Source organism: Dermacentor albipictus, chromosome 1 (genome assembly GCF_038994185.2).
Source record: "Dermacentor albipictus isolate Rhodes 1998 colony chromosome 1, USDA_Dalb.pri_finalv2, whole genome shotgun sequence".
NCBI lineage: Eukaryota > Metazoa > Arthropoda > Arachnida > Ixodida > Ixodidae > Dermacentor > Dermacentor albipictus.
In genome coordinates this window covers 23,334,262-23,355,401 of record NC_091821.1, presented here as the reverse complement: position 1 = coordinate 23,355,401, position 21,140 = coordinate 23,334,262, and the positions used below count along the sequence as shown (strand labels likewise).

The following is a 21,140-nucleotide window of genomic DNA, read 5'->3' as shown; positions in this document are numbered from 1 at the left end:
TCAAAAATCTGCACTTTGTGGGAAGCGCGCACACACGCAACCGTCAAAACCACTAATGATGTGTCCAACCCCTACTTAAACGTGGTAGCGCATCAATGTCCATATCCTTTAGTATGCAGTAGCCTGTGCTACCCAGAAGTCGGACTGCCGCACAAGACCACAGTATCTTCAACCACTGAAAGGCTCGGAGCAATGTTTTCAAGATACGGCATTTCCGTCAAGGTATGCACAGACAATGAACGACAGTTTAGTCGTAAATTTGCCCATTTCGCAAAATTGTATGACATCCCGCACGTCACATCTAGCCCGCAATTTCCGAAGTCAAATGTTCTGGCGGAATGAAGGCGTGCAGGTTATAAAAAGAAAAAAAAAACGTCAGAGTCTAAATATGGCTTTTGGCTTGGTGTACTACCTTACGGGGTGAGGTCGCTGGAGTATGGCCTGTATCCTGGAGAATCGGCTACTTCAAGGACGTGCACTGCTCACCCCGCTACCCAACCTACCTTCCAGACCAGCCAATTGTCCAAGTGAAGAAGCACAAACCGCCCACGCATCTACCGTACATCTTCTCTACGCCCCCACGGGGACGCCTTAGTACTCGGGAAGAGTGGCGCATGGTTACTCAAAGTCAAGGTGATAGCACCAGCAGGGCCCATATCCTATTACGTTCGAACGAAAGACAATAGGACACAACGGCTAACTCGCCAACTCTTGCAGAAGAGAAATAAGGGATTCCACCGGCGAGCCTCAGACGATTATTCAAGTCACGACTAGGACGTTACTTGAATCCCAGGTTGGCGCAGCCCCATCAGCGCGCCAATCTTCAACGAATGTGAGGGTGTAAGTGACTCTCTCCAGATTAAGAAGCTCACAGTGGCAAGTTAGGCCCCCACGTCGCTTAAGCTACACGAGAAACTTTCAAAGGTGAGCCAATGGCCGAAAAAAAAAGTTCAACCGAACTTATAAATTGAGGAGGAAGGTGTATCGTGTCAATCTCTGTGCTCGGTATATCTTTTGTCCCCTGCTCAAGCGTGCCAACCTTTCTTCCGATCTTTACAATCTCTTCGTTCTACGTTGTTTTAAGTAAACTGCAAAACGAATTCTCGCACGGTTTCCTCGACGCCCACTAGCGTCCGGGACTTCGCCAGTCAATGAATGATGCACAAATGTGTCCTGTTATCATGTTCCAGGGAGTCGCCTATGACATCTTCAGTGTTTGAAATGTCGCGCTTCGTGCATATTACCTCGTCGTTGGCGACAAAACAAAGTTACACACGTTGGCGGCAGTGTTTCAGAAAGCACTGCCGCCAACGCGTGTAACAATCTGTTTGAGCAATTAATACGTGGCGCTGCATAGTTCAGGCTGCTTGCGACGTTGAAATTTTCGGTTAGTGGTAGGGGTGTGCCACATTAACATTTCTTTTTTGAATACGAATCGAACAGGACTTATTTAATTCGTACTTGAACCGCATTTGATCCGAGAATTCACTATTGGGATTTTTCGAATATTCGCCTCTGTTGGAATATAAGAGATAATAACACTTATTGCAGCCTCACCAGGGAGAGGTAGATGCAATTGAGGAATGTTCCGAATGATCCCTTCTGCATGAAAGTCGCGGTTGTTGCGCAGGGGCGACTGAGCATGTGCGCGGGGCAGATAACTCTTGTTTACTAATTTGCAGTCATTCAATAAGAATGACTTCTTTTTTAGGCCGTCTATATACTTAGTTATGTTTCCGTTTAGGTGAAGCAATTATTTAACCATTTCTCCTTATTTATACACCTTTACTACAATACGTGGTGCTGTAATGCAACGCTTCTCTCTTTCATTGAATATCCACTCATTTCAGCGTGCTGCGTGAAGCAGGTGACGTTCTGTTTTCTTATTTCATTAGTCATAGTCACGGTGTGCCAGGTAAGTGAAAGCAGTTGTTTTTTCATTCGAAAGCTGCTTTCTTGAACGGACGCCTACTTGAAAAAGGCATTATGTACACGTGTGAAATAACGCAAGTAAGCCTCAATTTTTATCATACAGACTCTACAAAAAATTTGTATCTCACTTTGCTTAGAATGAAGCGTACATAATATTTGATTTGATATACGAAGGTAATTTTTCTCAAATGCAGGTATTCGATTCGGAGATATCGCTATTCGAACACCACTAGTTATTAGTTGTATGTTTAGATTTATTAAAAAACTAATTTACATAGCAGTTGATTGTTTCAGTTTCTACGTTTTGTTTTCATTACTTGTGTCTACTTCATTATTGGTAGCTTCAAGACAAGTGAAGGATTCTACGGGGAAACGAGCGTGCTTTGAAACACATAGAACCCTAACCTCGCCAGACGTGAGATAAATTATGAGTATATAAATTAATGAAGTTCAAGCATAAACTGCGAAACACGTTGTGTGCAACTGAATGTACGACTATTCTACGTCTACTCTAAAGCAGAATGACATCAGTCAACGCCCCCTGCGGTAGCAGTGCCTGTCGGCCTGCCGCAGCGGCTGATCGATCGATACTTTTTCTGCTGTCCTCTCTACCGCTTCTTCTTTGGTTTGCTGCTGCCACTTGAGGAGCAACAAGCTGGCACGTTACGAAGTCGCTGGCACTCTTGCGGGAAGTGATTACTTGCTGGCTCGAGCACGCTCGCCGCTAGTCTAATTTTCATCTCTAGAATCATTGTAATGTGAGCATTGCAGTAAGATTAGCCCACACGACGCGCGAATTGCGCAAAGCGTTGAGTGAGCTGAAAGGGCACAACTGCATCCTTCGCGACCGCATCATCCGATCCGATCGTGGAGAAACTCCGTTATGCTCGGAGAGTTCACTGCGCAGCAACATACACTACATGTATCTTTATTTTCTTTTTTGTGTTGTGATCAATTTGTCTTCTTACGCATGTTTGGTTTCCTCAGCATGAGACGCTCCTCTATATAGGCGAATTAATGATGCAGGCGCGGGCGGATGGGTATGCGAAATAGTGCTTATGATAACCAAGTGCAGCGAATTCCCAATGTGAGCAACGGAATACAAAAGCGAATGCGAAGATATTACTTAAAGAAATAATGCATCTACAGCAAAAAAAAAAAAGAAAACTGGCAGTTTCGTGCGGTGTTATACCGAAGTTCGGTCCACTGTTGGCGGCAGTAGATGTAGAGATCCATTCTCTTATTCTGTGTGACGTACTCATGGGGAAACAGAAATTTTCTAATCAGGAATAAACATCCTGGGTAAATAAAGTTTTGTTAAACCGCATTAGATTATTTAAGGAGGTAAAAGTAAACAAACCACAAAAATTATGAAGGTCAACTGTTATTACGAAAATAAATGTCAATACTGTACATATATTTGACTGTCAACAATGCTGACGTCTGAGCACATCAAAAACTGATCTCCAAAAGGATAAAGTTGGCGCAGCCGGGTCAGTCCAGCGGGAATTCAGAAGGTCGAATCCTTTTATATATAGAGAATGTTCAGGCCCATCGGGAATAGCCAAGAACGCAGAGCAATGGACGTGACACACACAAGGTAAAAACTGAAAAAAATGTAATAGCAGTCTTTCGTGCTACGATATAAGTCCACAAAAATCTAAAAATTCTAAAATTAATTCTAAAATGAATCTGCAGGAAACTAAAGTAATGCTTAACAGTCTCGGAAGAGAAGAGCAGTTTACGATAGGTAGCGAGGCACTGGAAGTGGTAAGGGAATACATCTACTTAGGGCAGGTAGTGACGGCGGATCCGGATCATGAGGCGGAAATAATCAGAAGAATAAGAATAGGCTGGGGTGCCTTTGGCAGGCATTCTCAGATCATGAACAGCAGGTCATCATTATCCCTCAAGAGAAAAGTGTATAACAGCTGTGTGTTACGAGTAATCACGTACGGGGCAGAAACCTGGAGGCTTACGAAAAGGCTTCTCCTTAAGTTGAGGACGACGTAACGAGCTATGGAAAGAAGAATGATAGGTGTAACGTTAAGGGATAAGAAAATAGCAGATTGCGTGAGGGAACAAACTCGAGTTAATTACATCTTAGTTGAAATCAAGAAAAAGAAATGGGCATGGGCAGGGCATATAATGAGGAGGGAGGATAACCGATGGTCATTAAGGGTTACGGACTGGATCCCAAGGGAAGGGAAGCGTAGCAGGGGACGGCAGAAAGTTAGGTGGGCGGATGAGATTAAGAAATTTGTAGGGACGGCATGGCCACAACTAGTACATGACCGGGGTAGTTGGAGAAGTATGGGAGAGGCCTTTGCCCTGCAGTGGGCGTAAACATGATGATGATGATGATGATGATGATGATGATGATGATATGTCCCGAATAGCAATTTGTAGCATTTTTTGTAGAATTTTCTACAAAAAATTGCGCATCTGCCATATAGTATGTTGACGTGTGAACAGCCCTCAAGAAAAGCGGTCGTAAAACCACGCGTGTTGGCGCCCATACGATAGCAAGTTATCGCCACCTTGACCCAGGACGGACGTGGTAAGAGCAATATATGCCGCATTTCAAATAAAATGGACGGGGGTAACACTGATTCATTTTCTTTTCAACTACATTTTTTAAACTCTTCAACATTCGTTTGCACGCCACCGTATCGCCAGAAATGGCTATTCAGTGTGACGAATGACAGAGGAACAGGATAGAAGAAAGAATAATCACTGCCCTATCCGGTCTCGAGGAACGCTGAGTCCGTGTGTCTCTAGCGGTCGTTGCTGGCCCGTTCGAAACGGCCTCTCTGTTCACAAATGGAGGGGCCTCTCCACGTGTGGTATCTCGTCGTTGCCATCCCGGTAGCTACATAAGCGTGGTTTCGGCAATTTCTCATTCAAATGGTGCATCGTCTGGTGCCCGTTTGCTGTGAGGAAGTAGCCGGGGCAGTGCATAATGTGCCCTGGTGGATGAAATCTCCCTTTTTTTATTAGGCACAGCAAAGAGCAGTAATCGGTTGTTGCTTATTAAAATAAATAATAATATAAAGAAAAGGAAGGAAATCACTGCTGATCGCACCATAACTATCAAGAGCAGTTTGATGGCGCTTGAATGGCCGTCAGCACTGGTGGGATTGGAGTAGGGGAGCGTAACGAGGGAAACCATTTACACAATAGTTTGTCTGGACCGCGATTTTGCAGATAGTGACGTAATTGATGCGGCCTGTGGTGCAGCCTGGTCCCCTTCAAGAGGCCTCGCAACACACATGTTCGCATTTTCTTGAATTCCACTTTCTCGTAATCATTCGCTGACCATTGCGTCTCAGTATACACTGGGTGTAACTGAAGCTAAAGCCATCATTGGCTGGTTTTCCCTGATCGCGATAATAGAGCCGTTACGTAAGCGTATCGGCAGAAAGGAAGATAAGAAGGCAGTGTCTTTGCATATGAGTGGCCGAGTACCGGGCCTCTCAGACACCTGGACCTGGAACATTGTGCAGAAAAGAGATACCGGAGAATGGAAACACTCGAGAGTAATATCGATACTGAACACATAAGATCGAACCAACTAATCAACCTACAGCAGCTTTCACTGGTCTGAATTGTATGCAAACTGGTGGAAGAGATGACGACAAAACGTATCTCACATTATCTGGAATGTCAACAATATTTTTTTTCATCCTTTCAGAACAGTGTTCAAGAAACAACTTAGCACACAATGCAGCTGCTTCTTACTTCTTACCACGAAGAACAGAATCACGAAATGTACAAGGCCAGATATTTTATTGGTTGTGAACTTAAAGATATCTAATGAGCGTCGTGCCTGACACGCACGATACCATCATTAAGATAATTAGACGTTATGGATGGGCAACGAGATCACCAACCATCGTTAACGCTTTCTTCGAGGACCACACATACTAACTGAAGTTCGGCCCAGCAACCAAGAAAGCGGGTGGCGCAAGAACAGAATCGGGGTTAATCGGGGTATCAAAGACATTTCGAATCCTGACATTTCGAATCCCTAATCCTGTTCGACATAGAACTCGCGTCTTCTTGGAAAAAGAGCAGAATGCACGAAGTCTGGTTCACCACTAGTGCCGACAACCATTACGTTATGGACAACACATAAACCATACGTTAAGAAGCGAGGTAAAAAGAATTGTGCTGACAGCCCTGCATGTAACTGAGACCGCCCTCAAGCACACTGGATTGTGTATGTCCGCGGAGAAGGCACGATTTTCCCCTATACGGGTCCGTTCCAAAAGCGCACAGCTTTCGCTACAGTTGCGTGGTCAGAGAATGCTAGGCACATCACGGCCCTGGCCATTGTTATCAAAGAAAAGAAAACCCGCCGACATGACTACAACTACGGCAGCAACGGAAACCTAATCTATGACTTACTAAGCACACAGAAACAAAGGTGCACGAATCTAAACTTCAGCAAGACTTATTGAGATGACGCTACCATCTAAAATATCGTAGGGGATTTCTGATTACATCCTCGCCAAAGAGCATAGCAGAATATTACAGCTGAAAAGCGTGTATAACGTCGCCGTCCGAGAAATTACAGGCCTCCGCAACACACAAGAAATGAAGAGCTACAAAGCTACGCTCAACTCTCACCAATGGAAAGCGCCCTCCGAGAATTCGGCAAGAAACATCCGCCGCGGTGGCTGACATTCTGCTGCTGAGCGCGAGGTCGCTAGTTCGACTCGCGGCCACGGCGGCTGCATTTCGATGGGGCAAAATGCAACAACGCTCGTGTAGGCCTTCTTAGGTTTAGGTGCACGTGTAAAGGACCCCATGTGGTCAAAATTAATCCGAGGCCCTCCCCTACAGCGTTACTCGCAACCCGCTGTGCAGTTTCGTGAAGTTAGACACCGCAGTTTATTTTTGTTTTTAGCACTCGGGAAACCAGTTCCCCAGACTCCAATAGGCGCAATGTACAGGCGCTCCTGCATGCACGGAAGCCAAGGACAGGCCGCGGGCACAAGGACGGATATAGGTCAGAGCCATCATGAACAAGTCTCAGCTATCACGCTCTCGCGGACAAGGAAATTAACGCTTAACGGACAGAACAGAAAAAACACGCAAAAAGCTGGTGGACACAGAGGAACGCGAACTTAGTAGACATCCTGCGCAAAGAGAGCTGCAGCATCGGATATGCCGCACCGCAACAGCATATTATCATGTCAACACGCAGGATCATGCGACACTCACTGCACTGGCATAAAACGACAACGCTAATTCAACCTAAAGCTGTCCAGAAAGCCGTAGAAGGCCTCTAAAATCCGCATAATAACACAAGCCATAGTGAATATCTATATGGCAGCATGGAGGTAATCAAGGCCATTAATGAGCGGCCTTTCTTTTTATTTCCCTGAGTTGCCCCCCGGAATAATATCGGGATCAAATCACACATATATAAGCACGGGGATTCGCTTCATGCAGATACTGTAAAAGCGAATTATAAAATGTACTATTCTCTATCAACAATCGCTAATAGTTTTCAGGCTGGTTACTGTTCAACTTCACTTCTCTAGGTACACTTTCGGGGACTGTCTTTGTTCCGGGGCACGCCAACATCACTGGTATGTGCATACCATCAAGAAAAGATACGAAGATGCAACTATTGTAGATCACAATACAGTGGTCACACATCATCTTCATCATAATACTAATTTATCTTTCCTTAAATAACCCAATGGGGCATTACAAGGGGATGGAGGCAGCATGAAACATTATACAGTGCGTGATATAACAAAAATAACGTAAGTGTAAGGATAATAAAATGCACTGAAAAGATAGAACATAGTCAAGGACTGATGGCAGAAAGAAAATCATACCTAAGAAACCTTGAAATAAGAGATAATGTATCATAACACATGCCCAGAAAAAAGTATCAATAAATAAAAAACAAGACGCACAAGACAGTTAGACAATGAGAAAGGCTTTTAGACCATCTTTGAATTTTGACTCAGTGACAATAGACTCAGGAAGTTTGTTCCAATCTTCAAAAGTATTTGGTAGAAAGCATTGGTTAAAGGATTTCGAAGTCGCTGTGAACTACGGGAATTGAAAACACGGCAGGTATTTCGATTAAGAGAAAGCAGGAGAGCACCATGAATATCCGGAAAATTATAGCGTATATTGAGGAAAAGAAAAATGCGACTGAACCTGCAGCGCATGGACAAATATGGAAGACTGAGGGATGATTTGATGTTGGTAATACTAATATTTTTATGACATAGGGAAGTGATAAACCATGAAACTCGATTTTGAATTGCTTCAAACGCATTGGTTAAATAAGTTTGATGGAGGCTTCAGGTGGCGGACGCATACTGGAGTCTTGTGCTGATATAGGTTTCGTAGGCTAGCTGACTAATGGAATGGGGAGAAAGATCGAGGAATGTTCAGATGAAGCCGAGGGACTTGGGAGTACCGGCAGTGAGCTTGAGTATATGGTCTGACCAAGATAAGTTGCTCGTGATTGTTACTTCAAGATGGCGATGTCAATCAACCTGCTCGTTAGTAACGGAGTTAAGGGGAAAATTATAGGTAACGTTAAGTCTTTTACGAGAAACCTGCATAAATTTTCATTTAGAGACATTTAAAGACATTTGCCATGAAGTACACCAATTCACAATTTCATGCAAATTTTCCTGAAGTTTAGATTGAACACTGCGGGAAGCAATTCTTCGATAAAGGACGCAGTCATTTGCAAAAAGTCGGGTAGCAGAGAACATATCATTTTGGAGATCATTAATAAATATCAATAACAAGAGAGGACCAAGAAACGAACCTTGAGAAACACCTGGCATTACGTCGCAAGTTTTAGAGTCCTGATTATCAATAACAGGGAGCTGTAAATGATTAGTCAAAAAGCACTCAATCCATGATCGTATTAGAGGGTCAAGGTGAAGTCAAGAATGCTTTGAGATTAAACGAATATGGGCTACGCGGTCGAAAGCTTTATCGATATTGAGGTAGCTCACGTCTGTCTGAAAATAAAAATCCATATTGAGATGAAGATCAATTCTAAGTTCAAACAGTTGCGTATCACAGGGCGGACGTTGCCGGAAACTATGTTGTTTAGAAAATAAAAATGAGTTTTTATTGAGGTGGGATGCAACATTTGAATATATAATGTGCTCTAAGAGTTTGCAAACGATGCAGGCGATATAGGGTGGTAGTCTGACGCGTCAGAACCATTACCATACTTGAAATCAGGAACAACATTACTGATTTTCCAGTCCTTAAGAATAGAACTGTGACGAATTCATTGCATAAAAACAAATTGTAGACTTTTGCTGGAAACCAGTTTAGTATTCTTCAGTACCTTTGATGGAATGTAGTCGGGACCTGGTGCACTGGCTACTTTGAGCTCATCTATAAGTTTCATAATTCGATCAGCGGTAAATAGTACAGGATCCATTTGGACAAAACTGTAATCTGATAGAGAGGTAGGGGGAAGGGGGATTCCCGAGTAAAAAGAGGACTAACGTAGGAGTTCATAACATCGGATTGGTATTCAGGAGGAACAGGGGATCCATCAGGATTATTAGAGGTATGTTGGTTTGTGCGCTGTTTTTCGGTGAAAGTATGTTTCAGAATTTTTAGCGTCACTGTGAAGGGGTACGTTCAACGGATGCTCATGATAGAATTTTCTTTTTGAACTCTTTATTCGAATCCTATATTGTTGCAAGCACTCCAAGTATTTCTCCCATTTATCCTTAGAATTTACTCGTTTAGCGTCTCGGAATAGACGCTTCTTTCTTTTCGATAATCTTCTGACGTTATTACAGAACCTGGGCCTGCTGACGTTGCCGTTTATGCAAATTAGTAGTACATGAGCGTCTATAAGATCAAGAATTTTCTGCTTGTATAGTAACCAGTTTTGATCTACAGACCTAGAACATTGAATGTTTGATATTTTATGGCATGAGGGCCAGGTATGGCGGACCTAGAATATGCCGATCGGGAGAAGTGATAGAAAATTTCAAGTTCAGCGTTTATTTCTGTCAAATTGTCTTTGTTGTAGTCGCGTATAAATTTTGTCAAAAGTTAGCGGTTGCGAACCATGACGGAAACGTCGAACAGAATCAGGTTGTGGTCACTAGGCCCTTTTATGTACTGCACTGATTGAATTATATCAAGATTTGAAACCAGAACAAGGTCGAAAGTGTTAGATGCGCGAGTTGGAACTATGACTGTTTGACAGAGGCGAAACAAAAGAATAATATACAAGAAATAAGCGCACAAACTAACCCAAGTGACAGAGTTGACCACGAGACATCATACTATAGCAACTACGAAAATATCGCATGTTCCCGCGGTTCTAGAACATACAGTCTCGTGATAGCTATTATGCTTTCGTCAGACCAATAATCATTCTTGACGACATGGTACGTAGCGCGAAAATGACGTGAAAACACGAGATCAGGAGATCTCGACCCACCCCCTCCAAGCAGGCTCCCGGGGGAAGCTGAGGCCTCGAGCTCACAAATAGAAGATCGGATATGTACTTACCCCATAGCGTCAGAGAGAAGCGAAATTCCACCGGAACTAGCACAAAATAAAAACAAACCCGGCCCTGCCCAAAATTAGGAAGCTAAAAGCAGTCATGTTAAACGCCTCATCGGCATACAAATGGCAAAAGAAGACACAAGGCACGAATGCACTGGTGCCCACCAAATCGAGAGCTGTTGTAGTGGGTTTTCTCCATGTATTTATGGAAAAGACAAAGTGAAACGACAAACTGATGACGCGTGTTCGATCCCATATCTGATCATTACAAACCTTTCTAAAGATATATACATACCCACACAGGAGATCTCAGTACGTTTTCACTAATGACTGGAACTTATTTTTTAAATACTAGTGGTTTTGTTTACGATTCTCTCAAGTTGTCGTTCTGAAAGCTCTGTTAGACCCAGTACAGTTTCACCTCTGTGAGACATATATATTTAGCAACTCTGCTCTTATCGCTAAAACTGAATTCGATGACATTTTCCAAAATAATGCTAAACATTTACCCTGTCGATTCCTGAAAGGTATAATAAAAAACGAACGCTACAATAAAGGACGAACGTCGTATTCAACCGTATAATACCTGACTATATCTCGTGCCGAGGCATATTACTCGTACCTCAGGCAGTGCCAGTGATTTTAAATGTACAGAGGAAGACAAAATGAGTTGGTCGCCGAGGAGGCGAAAGGTCGGATGCCGACAACAGGGGTGCGGCAGCCGGTGTGTCTGCCTCCAGCTCATGCGTTCATATGAATTCCGGAATGCGATTCACGCCCTCCACTCCTCCGAATGTTGCGACTTCCGTTTCCTTAGCTTCTAGAAAAGTAGCCTGAGAAAATAGTGCGGCGAGACACTTTGCAAAGATTGACGAAATTGCGCTCTTAAAGTGCGTTAGTCGGAGCCTCGGGCAGGCAGACGTATATTTACTGCGAGACGACGCGCGCCACACGAGCTCCGGAACTACGGGTATACTGCAGGTTTCCTTACTAGGTGGATCGCACCAATTAGACATATGCAGACACGTGTAGAATACAACTTCTAAGAACGAAAGGGAAACGACCCAAATATGTCACAAAAACAGTGCAATGTGATTGTTTGTCGGATGATTATTTCAGTGAAGCTCACTTCGACACCAACGGCACACTCAAAATGAACCCACCGAATAACTTATGCGACGCTTTCTCAATATTGCCTGCGTGACTGTACACGGCAAAACGTGCTTCTTATTGTTCCGAAATCAAAAGAAAATCAGGAGGTGGGAAAGTATGATTCAACCATAGTGTGTCTAGCAAAATAATAAAAAAAATACGTCAATGCATGTTTTTCAGTCGCTCGGGCAATGGTTAGACGGACAGCCATGAACTACATGATCAATGTGTGGAAGTACGCGAGGCGGTGAGATGCAAAACAGACTATACTACACATGCACATACAGTAACACTGATAAAATGGCTTTTCTATTCACAGGCAGCGAAGAGCCATAACAGATACCCCCCACCTGTTTTCGTTTTGTCTATTGAGGTGAACCATTCGGTTTACATTACAATGGGGGGGGGGAGCTCGTATCACAGATGTAACTGCATATCAAGCCACGAAGTGAAACAGTTTCTTGGAAAGCCCCCAAGGGATGTAAATAGAGGTCCTGATAAGCATTTCCCCTCCACGGTTTACAAACGATAAAACGCGATAGATATGCATAGAAAACTGATGAGTGTACATCAATTGCGCAACGTCAAAGCTTATAACGGCAACCTGCGCCGACAAGCAAGCAATCGCCACATTTGCATCTAATGCTCGTTGCTGGCGATGTGCCTCAAGGTCTCGACAGCTGGTGTAGCAAGCTCCTTGACCTTTCAATTTGATCATACATACAAGGTACACCAGGCTCCTACATTCCGCGAAAAATCCAACCTAAGCATTTTATTGCAAGGACATCCCCAACAGAACCACACGAAGTGTAGTGGCCCACTGGCTCCTACGGATTTCATGCTTTGTTGCGCTGGGTGCATTCTGACGAAAGAAAGATGCCACCGCACGTTTGTCCTTCGAGGTACTGTGGCGCAAGGTAGAAACGCACAAGAAAAAAAATTTGAGTGGCGCTTTTCCTGTCTCCTTCATTTTTCCTGGTGTGTTTTTACTTTCCGCCACAGCGCTTCCAACAGCTATGCACCAACTCGCCCAACATAGTATGCTCCTCAACGTTACTTGTCATTGTCGGAGACAGCGCCGATACGGATACTTCGGCGCAGACACGTTAGAAAGCAAATGCTCGATGAAGTCAATAGCGTCATCATGTGACTTGACGATCAAGGAGCAGTAACTCTCACGTGCCACACATGCGCAACATTAGCATACGCACGCGTATGCACGCACCCTCACGTGGCTGCTCCAGAGTAGGGCGAATGAACCCTGCTCCGCGTGCGCTCCACATTTTCCTTACCGCTATTGCCTGTGCGACGGAGGTGATGATGGCTGTGATGTCCACGATGTTATGAATCCATATTCATACACGCTTCGAGAAAGGTGTGGACGACAGTTGCCGGCTCAGGGCACGGTGTCCTTTCCGAGCTCTGTGTCCGACGAAACTTTGCGTTAGTCCGCGCGTCCATTTGCGAGAACGTTGGCGTTGGTCAACTCGACCGCCTTGGTCTGAGCACTTCGCCTTGATCCCGGCAGATTGCCGGCACGTTTGCCGGCGGGTGACTGGAACGATCTGGCTCTCAGCCACTGCCGACGACGCCGGCGGCCAGAATGCTCAAGCGCGAGAGAAAGGGTCCGAATCAAAAACAAAAACGCGCGAGGGAGGAGCGAAACGTACGTTGCCTTGAATGGCAAACAGCCTCCGTACTTTCCCAGCCGGTCTCTGTCGAGCGAAAGCAACGCGTGTGCAATCCGGAAAGCATCCTGCCGGTGGAGCCTGTGTTGCGGCAAGAGAGCGAGAGGAAGCGACCCCGAACGCTGGGAGGTGTGCGCGCGTAAGCTGTCTACGGAAGTAACAAGTGAGCGTACAGCCCCGAAGCATGCCCTCTTTTTTTTTAATTTTATTTCCAATTCTTTTCTGGGCTCTGTCCCTTCGGAATGTTAGTACCTCTGTGCATGCAATGAACAAAGCGAGTGAGAGTATCATGTCAGAAGAGAGCAGTTGCGTCCTCACCTCTCCATTTGTTTTCGGAGAATGACAAGTAGCCACGTCTGGCTTCCTCACATTGTCTTCCCGCTCGGCTAGTTAACGGGGATCAGCTATAGCACTGCTGTAGTCGAGAATTCGTAGAGCAGTCCTTGCCACATGCTTCTGCGTGTTTAGCGCGTGTCGAAGCACTTGACTCCGGTCTCGAACTTTTACCATAGCCATCTCCTGCTAAGGTCCTCAGCGATCCCGAGCTTCTGAGCGAATGACACGCTAAAAATTACTCGAAGGTGCAACTTGCGGTAGTCATGGGCGGTTCAACGGCTGCGGTACGGCCTTTACGCAGCGTATAGGCATGCAACCTCTGCTTTATGTCTAATGCCTCACTCCTGCTAGTATGGCTCACTCCCTTATATACTTGGACGTTCTTTAGTGGAGTGCAATGAACGTAGTCGTCTCACGGCACCAGCATTACAAGTGTTAAAAGGATACGCCCGGGCGGAGCATTAATTTGCAAGGCTAGGTTGTTGTCGTTGTGGTCTCAAGACATGGCTGGCTCATATCCATGAGAGGGATTTACGTCTACCTTCAGCCGATGACGTCTTCTTCTTTCACGCCACCGTATAACCCTGAATATTTGCCGGCAAGTTAGTGCCAGTAAGAGTCCCTTTGCTCTGCGCAGTCGGACAAATATTACAGGGTCTCTTAAGATCTCTCTTAAGAGGTGAACGGCGAAAGCCTACTCTTCCTCCTATTATCATTCGCCTCTTTCTCTTTGCCTCTTCAATTTCCCTTCTTTCTTTTAGCCATTACTGCTCACTACTAAGCATTCTTACTCATTTGTAGACAATTATGGTCATTACAAGAAATCGTTAGGCATGTTCGTCATAGCATAGTCATTAGTTGTTATTGCATCTAATTTCAGTCATTATTAGTCATTACTGGTTATTAGTAAGCATTTTGTCATTTCTAATTAATTGCCGTTAAAAGTTGTCGTTAGACATATCGGTCATTTCATAGTGATTACTAGTCAGTACAAGTCATTTCAGTCATTATTAGTCATTACTGCTCACTACTAAGCATTTTAGTCATTTGTAATCACTTGTGGTCATTTCAAGCCGTTGTTAGACATATTCGTCATTTCGTAGTCATTAGTAGTCATTATTAGTCATTACTAGTCATTATTAATCTCTACCAATCTCTATTATAAGGTTATCATTCACTAACTGTCACTATCAATCCTTTTTCATTCTTTAATCTGTCTTTTATATGTCTTCTAATGGCGTGATGACGCTTCGGCGGACACTCCGGCGGTCAGGTCTGCTGACACAAACTTCACCATGAGCCTAGAAATCCTTTCGCCTTAATAAATCCCGACAAAAAGCATGTACACGTATACGTGTACAATGCCAGCTATATGTAGCTCTAACGCCCACAGACTTCTTTGTGAAACCACGCATGCTATTGAATTGCTCCTCTTTATTTTATTTTTATATTTAGGCTGCCCGTATTCTGGTCAGTTGGGTATGTGCCACCGGATGCACTCGCTTATATAGCGCGAAATTTTGACCCATAAACAAGTGCCAATGAGCGCACTTCTGTTATAAGTAATCAGAGAATAAATTCAAGGCAGAGGGTTGGCCAATGTTCTACCTTTTATGTCGTCCTTTTGTCTCTGCACCTCTTTTCATTTTTCTTACGCGCTGCAACATATCTTTGCCAGAAAATACATAACGACATAAAACCTGCACGTATAATGTCGGCTAATGGGTATCGCACGCACCGCACCGCTCAATGGAACAGTACATGATATTGAACGGCTTCTTTGATTTTCTCACATTTGATATCCCAGAATCATAGCCCACTAGGTATGTGCCCATTCTTGGGCAATCTCGCAGAATGGGTTTGTACCACTATCTCCCGATGGGCACGGAAGCCTTACATATATTTAGATGTGTGTCGTACTTCTCTGCGCACGCACCTTTCATCAACATCCTTCTGTCGACAAGTATCATACGTCGCCTTCGCGGCACAGAGCTAAGAGCTACAGGTGACGAGTCATCCGCTACTGACGCGAAGCTAACGAGCTTCACGTCAGTGGGGTTTTAACATTGCGTTGGGTCCGCATGGTTTCTTCAACTTGCTTTTTCAACTGTTCTTCAACTGCGTAGCGTTGCAAGTTGCAACACTACGACATTAGAAAATATGAAAGCTTATTAATCCCTCTATGTAGCGAGCTTCGTAATTTTTGAACAAAAGAATCACGCGCAGCTGAAACGTCATTTTGTGTCTCAGGCAGTTCTATTACAGCACATTTTATTGTAGCGCACGCTCAGATACTGTCACAAGCAACCAACACAGGGACAAGGTTGGGGGGCTCGCCTGGAGTCGTGTCTGGTGCTTTTTTTTTTTCTGGATGCAGTTTGGCGCGCGACAAACGTCTTCGCCGTCGTCATAGTCAATCGCGGCAGCAGCATTAGCATCGATGCCGGTGGCACAGCAGGAGCTGGCTCGAGCTGCGTGCTGGACGTTCGATCAGATCCCTCAGATTTTTAGCAGCGAGCAGGTCGTCAGCAGTCACCATGGCGGATGTCCTGGCCAAGGGAGGTTGCGGAGATACTCTGGAGCCGGTCGAGACTTCGAAGATGGAGGGCAGTGATATCTCCGTCGACTCTCAGCAGCAGCTGAGCCCATCGTCTTTGAAGCGGCACCTGCGGAAGGCCTACGGCCGCCGGCCCATGGAGCTCGTGAGCCGGTACTTCCGAGCCATCTTTGACCTGGCGGCCTACGCCAACAAGGCGGCGTTCCTGGCACGCTGCCGCGCCACGCGGGTCGTACCACCAGACTACCGCGTCGAGTGCCGCGATATCAAGAACACTCGCCACATCGTTCGCATCCTGGACAAGTGCAGCTACAAGCTCATGCTGGCCGACCTGGACTACAACCGTATGCGCAAGGTGCAGGTATCGCGCCTGCTGGAGCTACTCCACGAGAAACTCGAGAAGGCCCTGTCTCCCGAAGATCTCCATAGCGTGTTGGCCCTGTCCAAGGCCAAGTACGAGAAAATATTCGAGGCCACCCGAGAGCAGCAGCGCAGCTTGTTCACCGAGCTGCTCAAGGAGTACGAGATCAACGCCAAGGAAGAAGGAGAGAACGAGGAGTGATGCCGGGGCGGAGGTGGCTTCACCCAAGCACCCGAGGCTGTCCAGACCTCAGCCATCACATTTTTTTTTTCTTTTTTGTTATGTTTGGTCGCCATGAAGAGACATGTCCATTCCGTTAACCAGAGTGCACAAGCCCAAGTATGTTAGTGCTTCTGACGTGCAGAGCTCGGCAACCGCAACGGTTAGGTGAATGAGGGCAACTTCAATGGCATTTGTTAGTGTGGACTCTATGTAACCAAGAGGCTTTGTTATGTTTTTACCATGTATTTGTTAGTTTGTGACCAAGAAGCTTTGTTATGTTTTTACCATGTATTTCCTACAGTTTGTGCCCATTAAAGTTCATTCTTACAATACAAGGCTTGCTTAAATGCACTAAATGATTGTCCACGAGCAGTCGGACAATCAGAGCTCATGAGTGACTTCTTCCCTGCCGATCTTTACCGCCTATTCAGCAGATGCCTCTTTGACTTGGGTCGCAAGCGATTATGGTGGTCTTCAACGCCGACAGAATTTGGATATTTTGAGAACTGGGTATGAAAAACACGGAAGACATCGTGAAGTTTTAGACATCCTTTATTGACTTCATACTTCACGATTCTAGCAGTCTATAACGCCCAGAGCAGTTCAAGACTTTGGGGATTGGTCCAGAACATGTCCACGAAGACGCCAAGCTTTAGAAATTTTATTTCACTTCATATACATCGAGAAATGGTTTATTTCTTACGATTTTCATAACGAGCAAGTAAGACGAGGTAGTTGTTTTAGGCATTCCACATTGAAGAAAAGTCTACGCCATGGTTACAAAAGTAAGAATTACTGGCGATCATATGGTATTTCAATTGATGTAGTCATGCTTCTAAATTGGGGCCCTAGTCACCAAACATTACACCACTATAACTTATCCGACATCAACATAAAACTTAATCCCACGCCCTACCGCCTATTCAAAACACCGCAGAGTCAGGCCATTAACGGTTAAAAAGGATGCAGAATGAAACTGCGAAGATTGGCACGAATGTAACCAAGCGTTCGTATAAGCTCGCCTATCAGATGATGCTGAATGAAATTTCATGCAAATGCTGCTATTCAGCAGCGTAGCTTTTTGGGCTTGTTGGTGCATGCGATGAATAACAATGAATAGCACGCAGAGGACGGGGCCGCAAAATTCAGACGCACACGAACAGTACAAGCGCTCGTACTATTCGTGCGTGTCTGAATGTTACTGTCCCGTACTCTGCGCGCTATTCACTGCTATTCAAATGCTGCCAGTTGGTGGGTGGCATAACAAAACTGCAAATAACTTGCGTCTGAACAAAAGAAAGATTGTTCTATCGTAAAAAAATGCTTCCCCTAGCTGAGCCAATAAATATGTCAGAACAGTGAGAGGAAAACTGAGACCCGGTGTGAGCACTTTTACAAAATGCCTATTGGCTTTGTCAAAGAGAGATCTTACCAACGGAAATCTTTGCAAGTCTGGCTCCGGTCCCGCACTTCTTGATGGTATGTCGAGAGGAACTGAGGGCAGATTTTTATTACGGTACTCCCCGACATTGTTTCAGACAAAAATAAATTGAGAAACGTGGGTAGTTCGACAAACCCACACGTACGAGCATTACACATTCATGCTACTTGAGCTCGCTATTTCTTTCGGTACTTTTACGACTGATATATTCAAGACTCATCAGTACAATGAAACGTTCGTTGTCATAGCCGCGCCTCTTTTTTCGTCCCTACAGTGCATGGTCACACAGTGTCTTTACACTCTTTTGCCCTTATTTTGTTTTCGGCGATGCTGCTCTACGTGCGTGTGTACGCTGTAAAAAGCGAACTAAGACACTCTTGATTTTTGCCGGACGTCGAAATTTGGGTTGGTTAATTTAGTATAACCGGTGAATACAGCCTACAAAGCAAGTGACAAAGAGACACAGAGGCGTGTGCATTTTCCATTTTGGTCTTTAGTTAGTGCGGTACTCAAAATGCGGTATCGAATCGTTGCACAACAGGACTCGAAAACGTACAACACAACACTTGATCCTGTTCTTTAATTTATACTTATAACAATATTTATAGGAGCACAAATTGGCATATTTGTCACATCGGTCATCTTCGGACTGTTTTTGCACACTTCGAGAAGAAAACAATTAAAAAAATCTGTGGAGTTACTGAGCCATGTAACAGGCCGCTGAATTTCCGGACAGTTCAGAAAACAAAACACCTATAGACAAAGAGCAGCCCAGACGCGCCACCTCTAAGACATGTGCATTTATAAGGCTCTTGCTGCGCACTTCTTCTTCGTAGAAGTTTTATGAATAACTGTTCATAAATAGGGCTTGGATTTCGTTCACCACACGTTTAATTGAAGAAAATAAAATATATAGGTACATTTATCTATGAAGACTATAAAATTTGAGTGAATTGAGTGACAGGGTGTTCATAACCCCGGTCGTTATAACGAAAAACGAGACGTGCACGAAGCACAGAAGTACGATAGTAGATGCTGGTAACACCGACTGCCGTCGTCTGCTCTTCATGGATAAAGCCCTGTTTCTGCTGTAACGTTCATTGTTATTCATTTCTTCTATAACACCAACTAACACCTGTCCCTAACGTAACGCCAGTCCATAACTTTGGAGAGATATATTGAAATGCGGCGTGCTTGCAGTACAGCACGGCGAAAAAAAGAAAAAAAGAAGGGGGCGGAGGGGGCAAAACTGCGTGCAGTCGCCCTAACACGCTGATGGTGAGGTTTTGCAGACTATCCTCTGCATCTATCATGCGGCGTCCGCCGTACCGAACGTGCGCATCGGCACGTCTTCGAAATGGAATTCGGCTTCGCATCGCACATACCAGAACACGCGGGAGCATCCACTATTTCGGCTACAAGTTGGCGTAAGGTTTCAGGATAGCTTTATCGCATTGACAAGGTGGCAACTCTTTCAAGAATGTTTGGACCAAAACCTTTATCTGCTATTAGTAAAACCCGCCGCAAGCGGAACCAGACAGTAGGGACGGTACAGAACATTCAGGCGAATGAAATGTTCATAGAGCTATAGACGAGGAGCACTGCATGTAGACTGCTCTGGACGTTTGTGTGCCTTTCTAAATTCGACGGACAAAATGTTACGATTCGGACGTACACAAACCATATCCTAAGGGAAATGGAAGCTTTCGATAAGCTTTTTTGTAATGATTACGTAATTTTAAATTAGACTAACACGAAATATTCCTAGTTTAGCTGGTACACGTGCATTTTCCACTACTGCTTGAAGATGTTGCAATTCAGCTGGCGAAATGTTTTTGCAGGTCATCTACCTATGCTATCCAACGTGGGCAGAGAAATTCCGATTTTCGAAACGAAAAAAATACATGTGTGACGCTCAGGTCGGTCGCGCCGTTCGTCGCCACTTGGACCTTCGCGCCATAACGCAAGTTTAGCCACGCTACCACAGATGGCGCAACGAGTTATGCGAAAATTTTACCTGCACTGGTGGCCCAATCGCCGAGTCACAGCGCAGCCGGTCGTCATTTGTGTAATTGACGCTGGTTAGGAGGACAAAAACCTAGGTGCGTGCTCTGAGCAGAGCTATGCCCTGGTCGACACTTGTCGTTGCCCTTGCGTCGCTACGTGAACAGGAGCGGTCTGGAGTTGCAAGCATCCGGCCCTCAACAACAACGCCCTCACACGTGAGGGTTGTTCTCGGTGCCCTAGTATGACGCCACGGAAGCGAGCACCGAGGACCTCGGTCGCTTAGCTGGCGTCGGCCAGTCGCATTATCGTTTATGAGATGCGCTCAATTTAGCGGATTCGATCGTAGCTAAAGACTGACTTTTGCTTCAAGACTGCGCTGCACAACATTATCGCGACAGAAAGCGCACACGCAGCTTTAGACCGCAACAAGAGCCCACTTCACTGGGGGGACGACCTTGCCATTCTTTTCTTTCAAATGCCGCCGTTTGAATTATTTCTTTCTTCCTGGCAGCAAAACGCCGTCGGATAAACTCAGATCGGGCACTTCTCGAGGGCAGCGAGCGCCGTCGTCTTGGGGCAGCTGAAGACTTCGTTGAAGCCCTGCAGCGAGCGCATGGAGAAGCGACACACGAGCTCGGCGAGGCCGCGCGGCTCGTGCCTTCGTTGACGCCAGTTCATGCAGATGCCCACGAAGAAGAGCTGCTCGGGCGCCATGCCGAAGTGGTCCCTCTCCTGCCGGAAGCGAGCCGCGTGTGCCGGAGAGCGCCGCACCTCCTGCGGGGGGCGGACGTAGTGGCTCAATGCGTGGGCTACGTACTTTCGGGTTGCGCGGGGAAACTGACCAAGTTGACTCACACAATGACAGCAATTCTATTCCTGCACTGCTGCACTGTGGCCATCACTCGTCGC

At 45.3% G+C, this 21,140-nt stretch overlaps 3 protein-coding genes and 1 long non-coding RNA gene across 6 annotated transcripts in view; 2 read left to right on the top strand and 2 right to left on the bottom strand.

The window, feature by feature from the left end:
- LOC135920470 (high-affinity choline transporter 1-like) overlaps nt 1-13,300 on the bottom strand; it is an 81,924-nt gene extending 68,624 nt beyond the window's left edge. The window contains exon 1 of one of the 2 annotated variants that reach the window (XM_065454725.2): nt 12,912-13,300. The gene's annotated coding sequence lies outside the window, so the exon portion shown is untranslated. The remainder of the gene's footprint in view (nt 1-12,911) is intronic. The other variant, XM_065454726.2, reaches the window with a different exon arrangement.
- LOC135920473 (uncharacterized) overlaps nt 1-21,140 on the top strand; it is a 72,362-nt gene that overhangs the window by 32,673 nt on the left and 18,549 nt on the right. The window lies entirely within an intron of this gene.
- LOC135920471 (uncharacterized) lies at nt 13,337-17,118 on the top strand. The gene is made up of 2 exons (XM_065454728.1): nt 13,337-13,470; nt 16,021-17,118. The coding sequence occupies exon 2, from the start codon at nt 16,181-16,183 to the stop codon at nt 16,760-16,762; it is 582 nt and encodes a 193-aa protein (XP_065310800.1). The 5' UTR covers nt 13,337-13,470; nt 16,021-16,180; the 3' UTR covers nt 16,763-17,118.
- LOC135920469 (phosphate-regulating neutral endopeptidase PHEX-like) overlaps nt 20,669-21,140 on the bottom strand; it is a 52,908-nt gene continuing 52,436 nt past the window's right edge. For both annotated transcript variants that reach the window (XM_065454723.2, XM_065454724.2), the window contains exon 6: nt 20,669-21,005. In XM_065454723.2, the coding sequence (XP_065310795.1) occupies nt 20,763-21,005 (243 nt within the window). In that variant the 3' untranslated portion in view covers nt 20,669-20,762. The remainder of the gene's footprint in view (nt 21,006-21,140) is intronic.

Excerpts from the sequence above, each read along its gene's own strand:
- LOC135920471 (XM_065454728.1), top strand. The coding sequence starts at position 16,181 with ATGGCGGATGTCCTGGCCAAGGGAGGTTGCGGAGATACTCTGGAGCCG.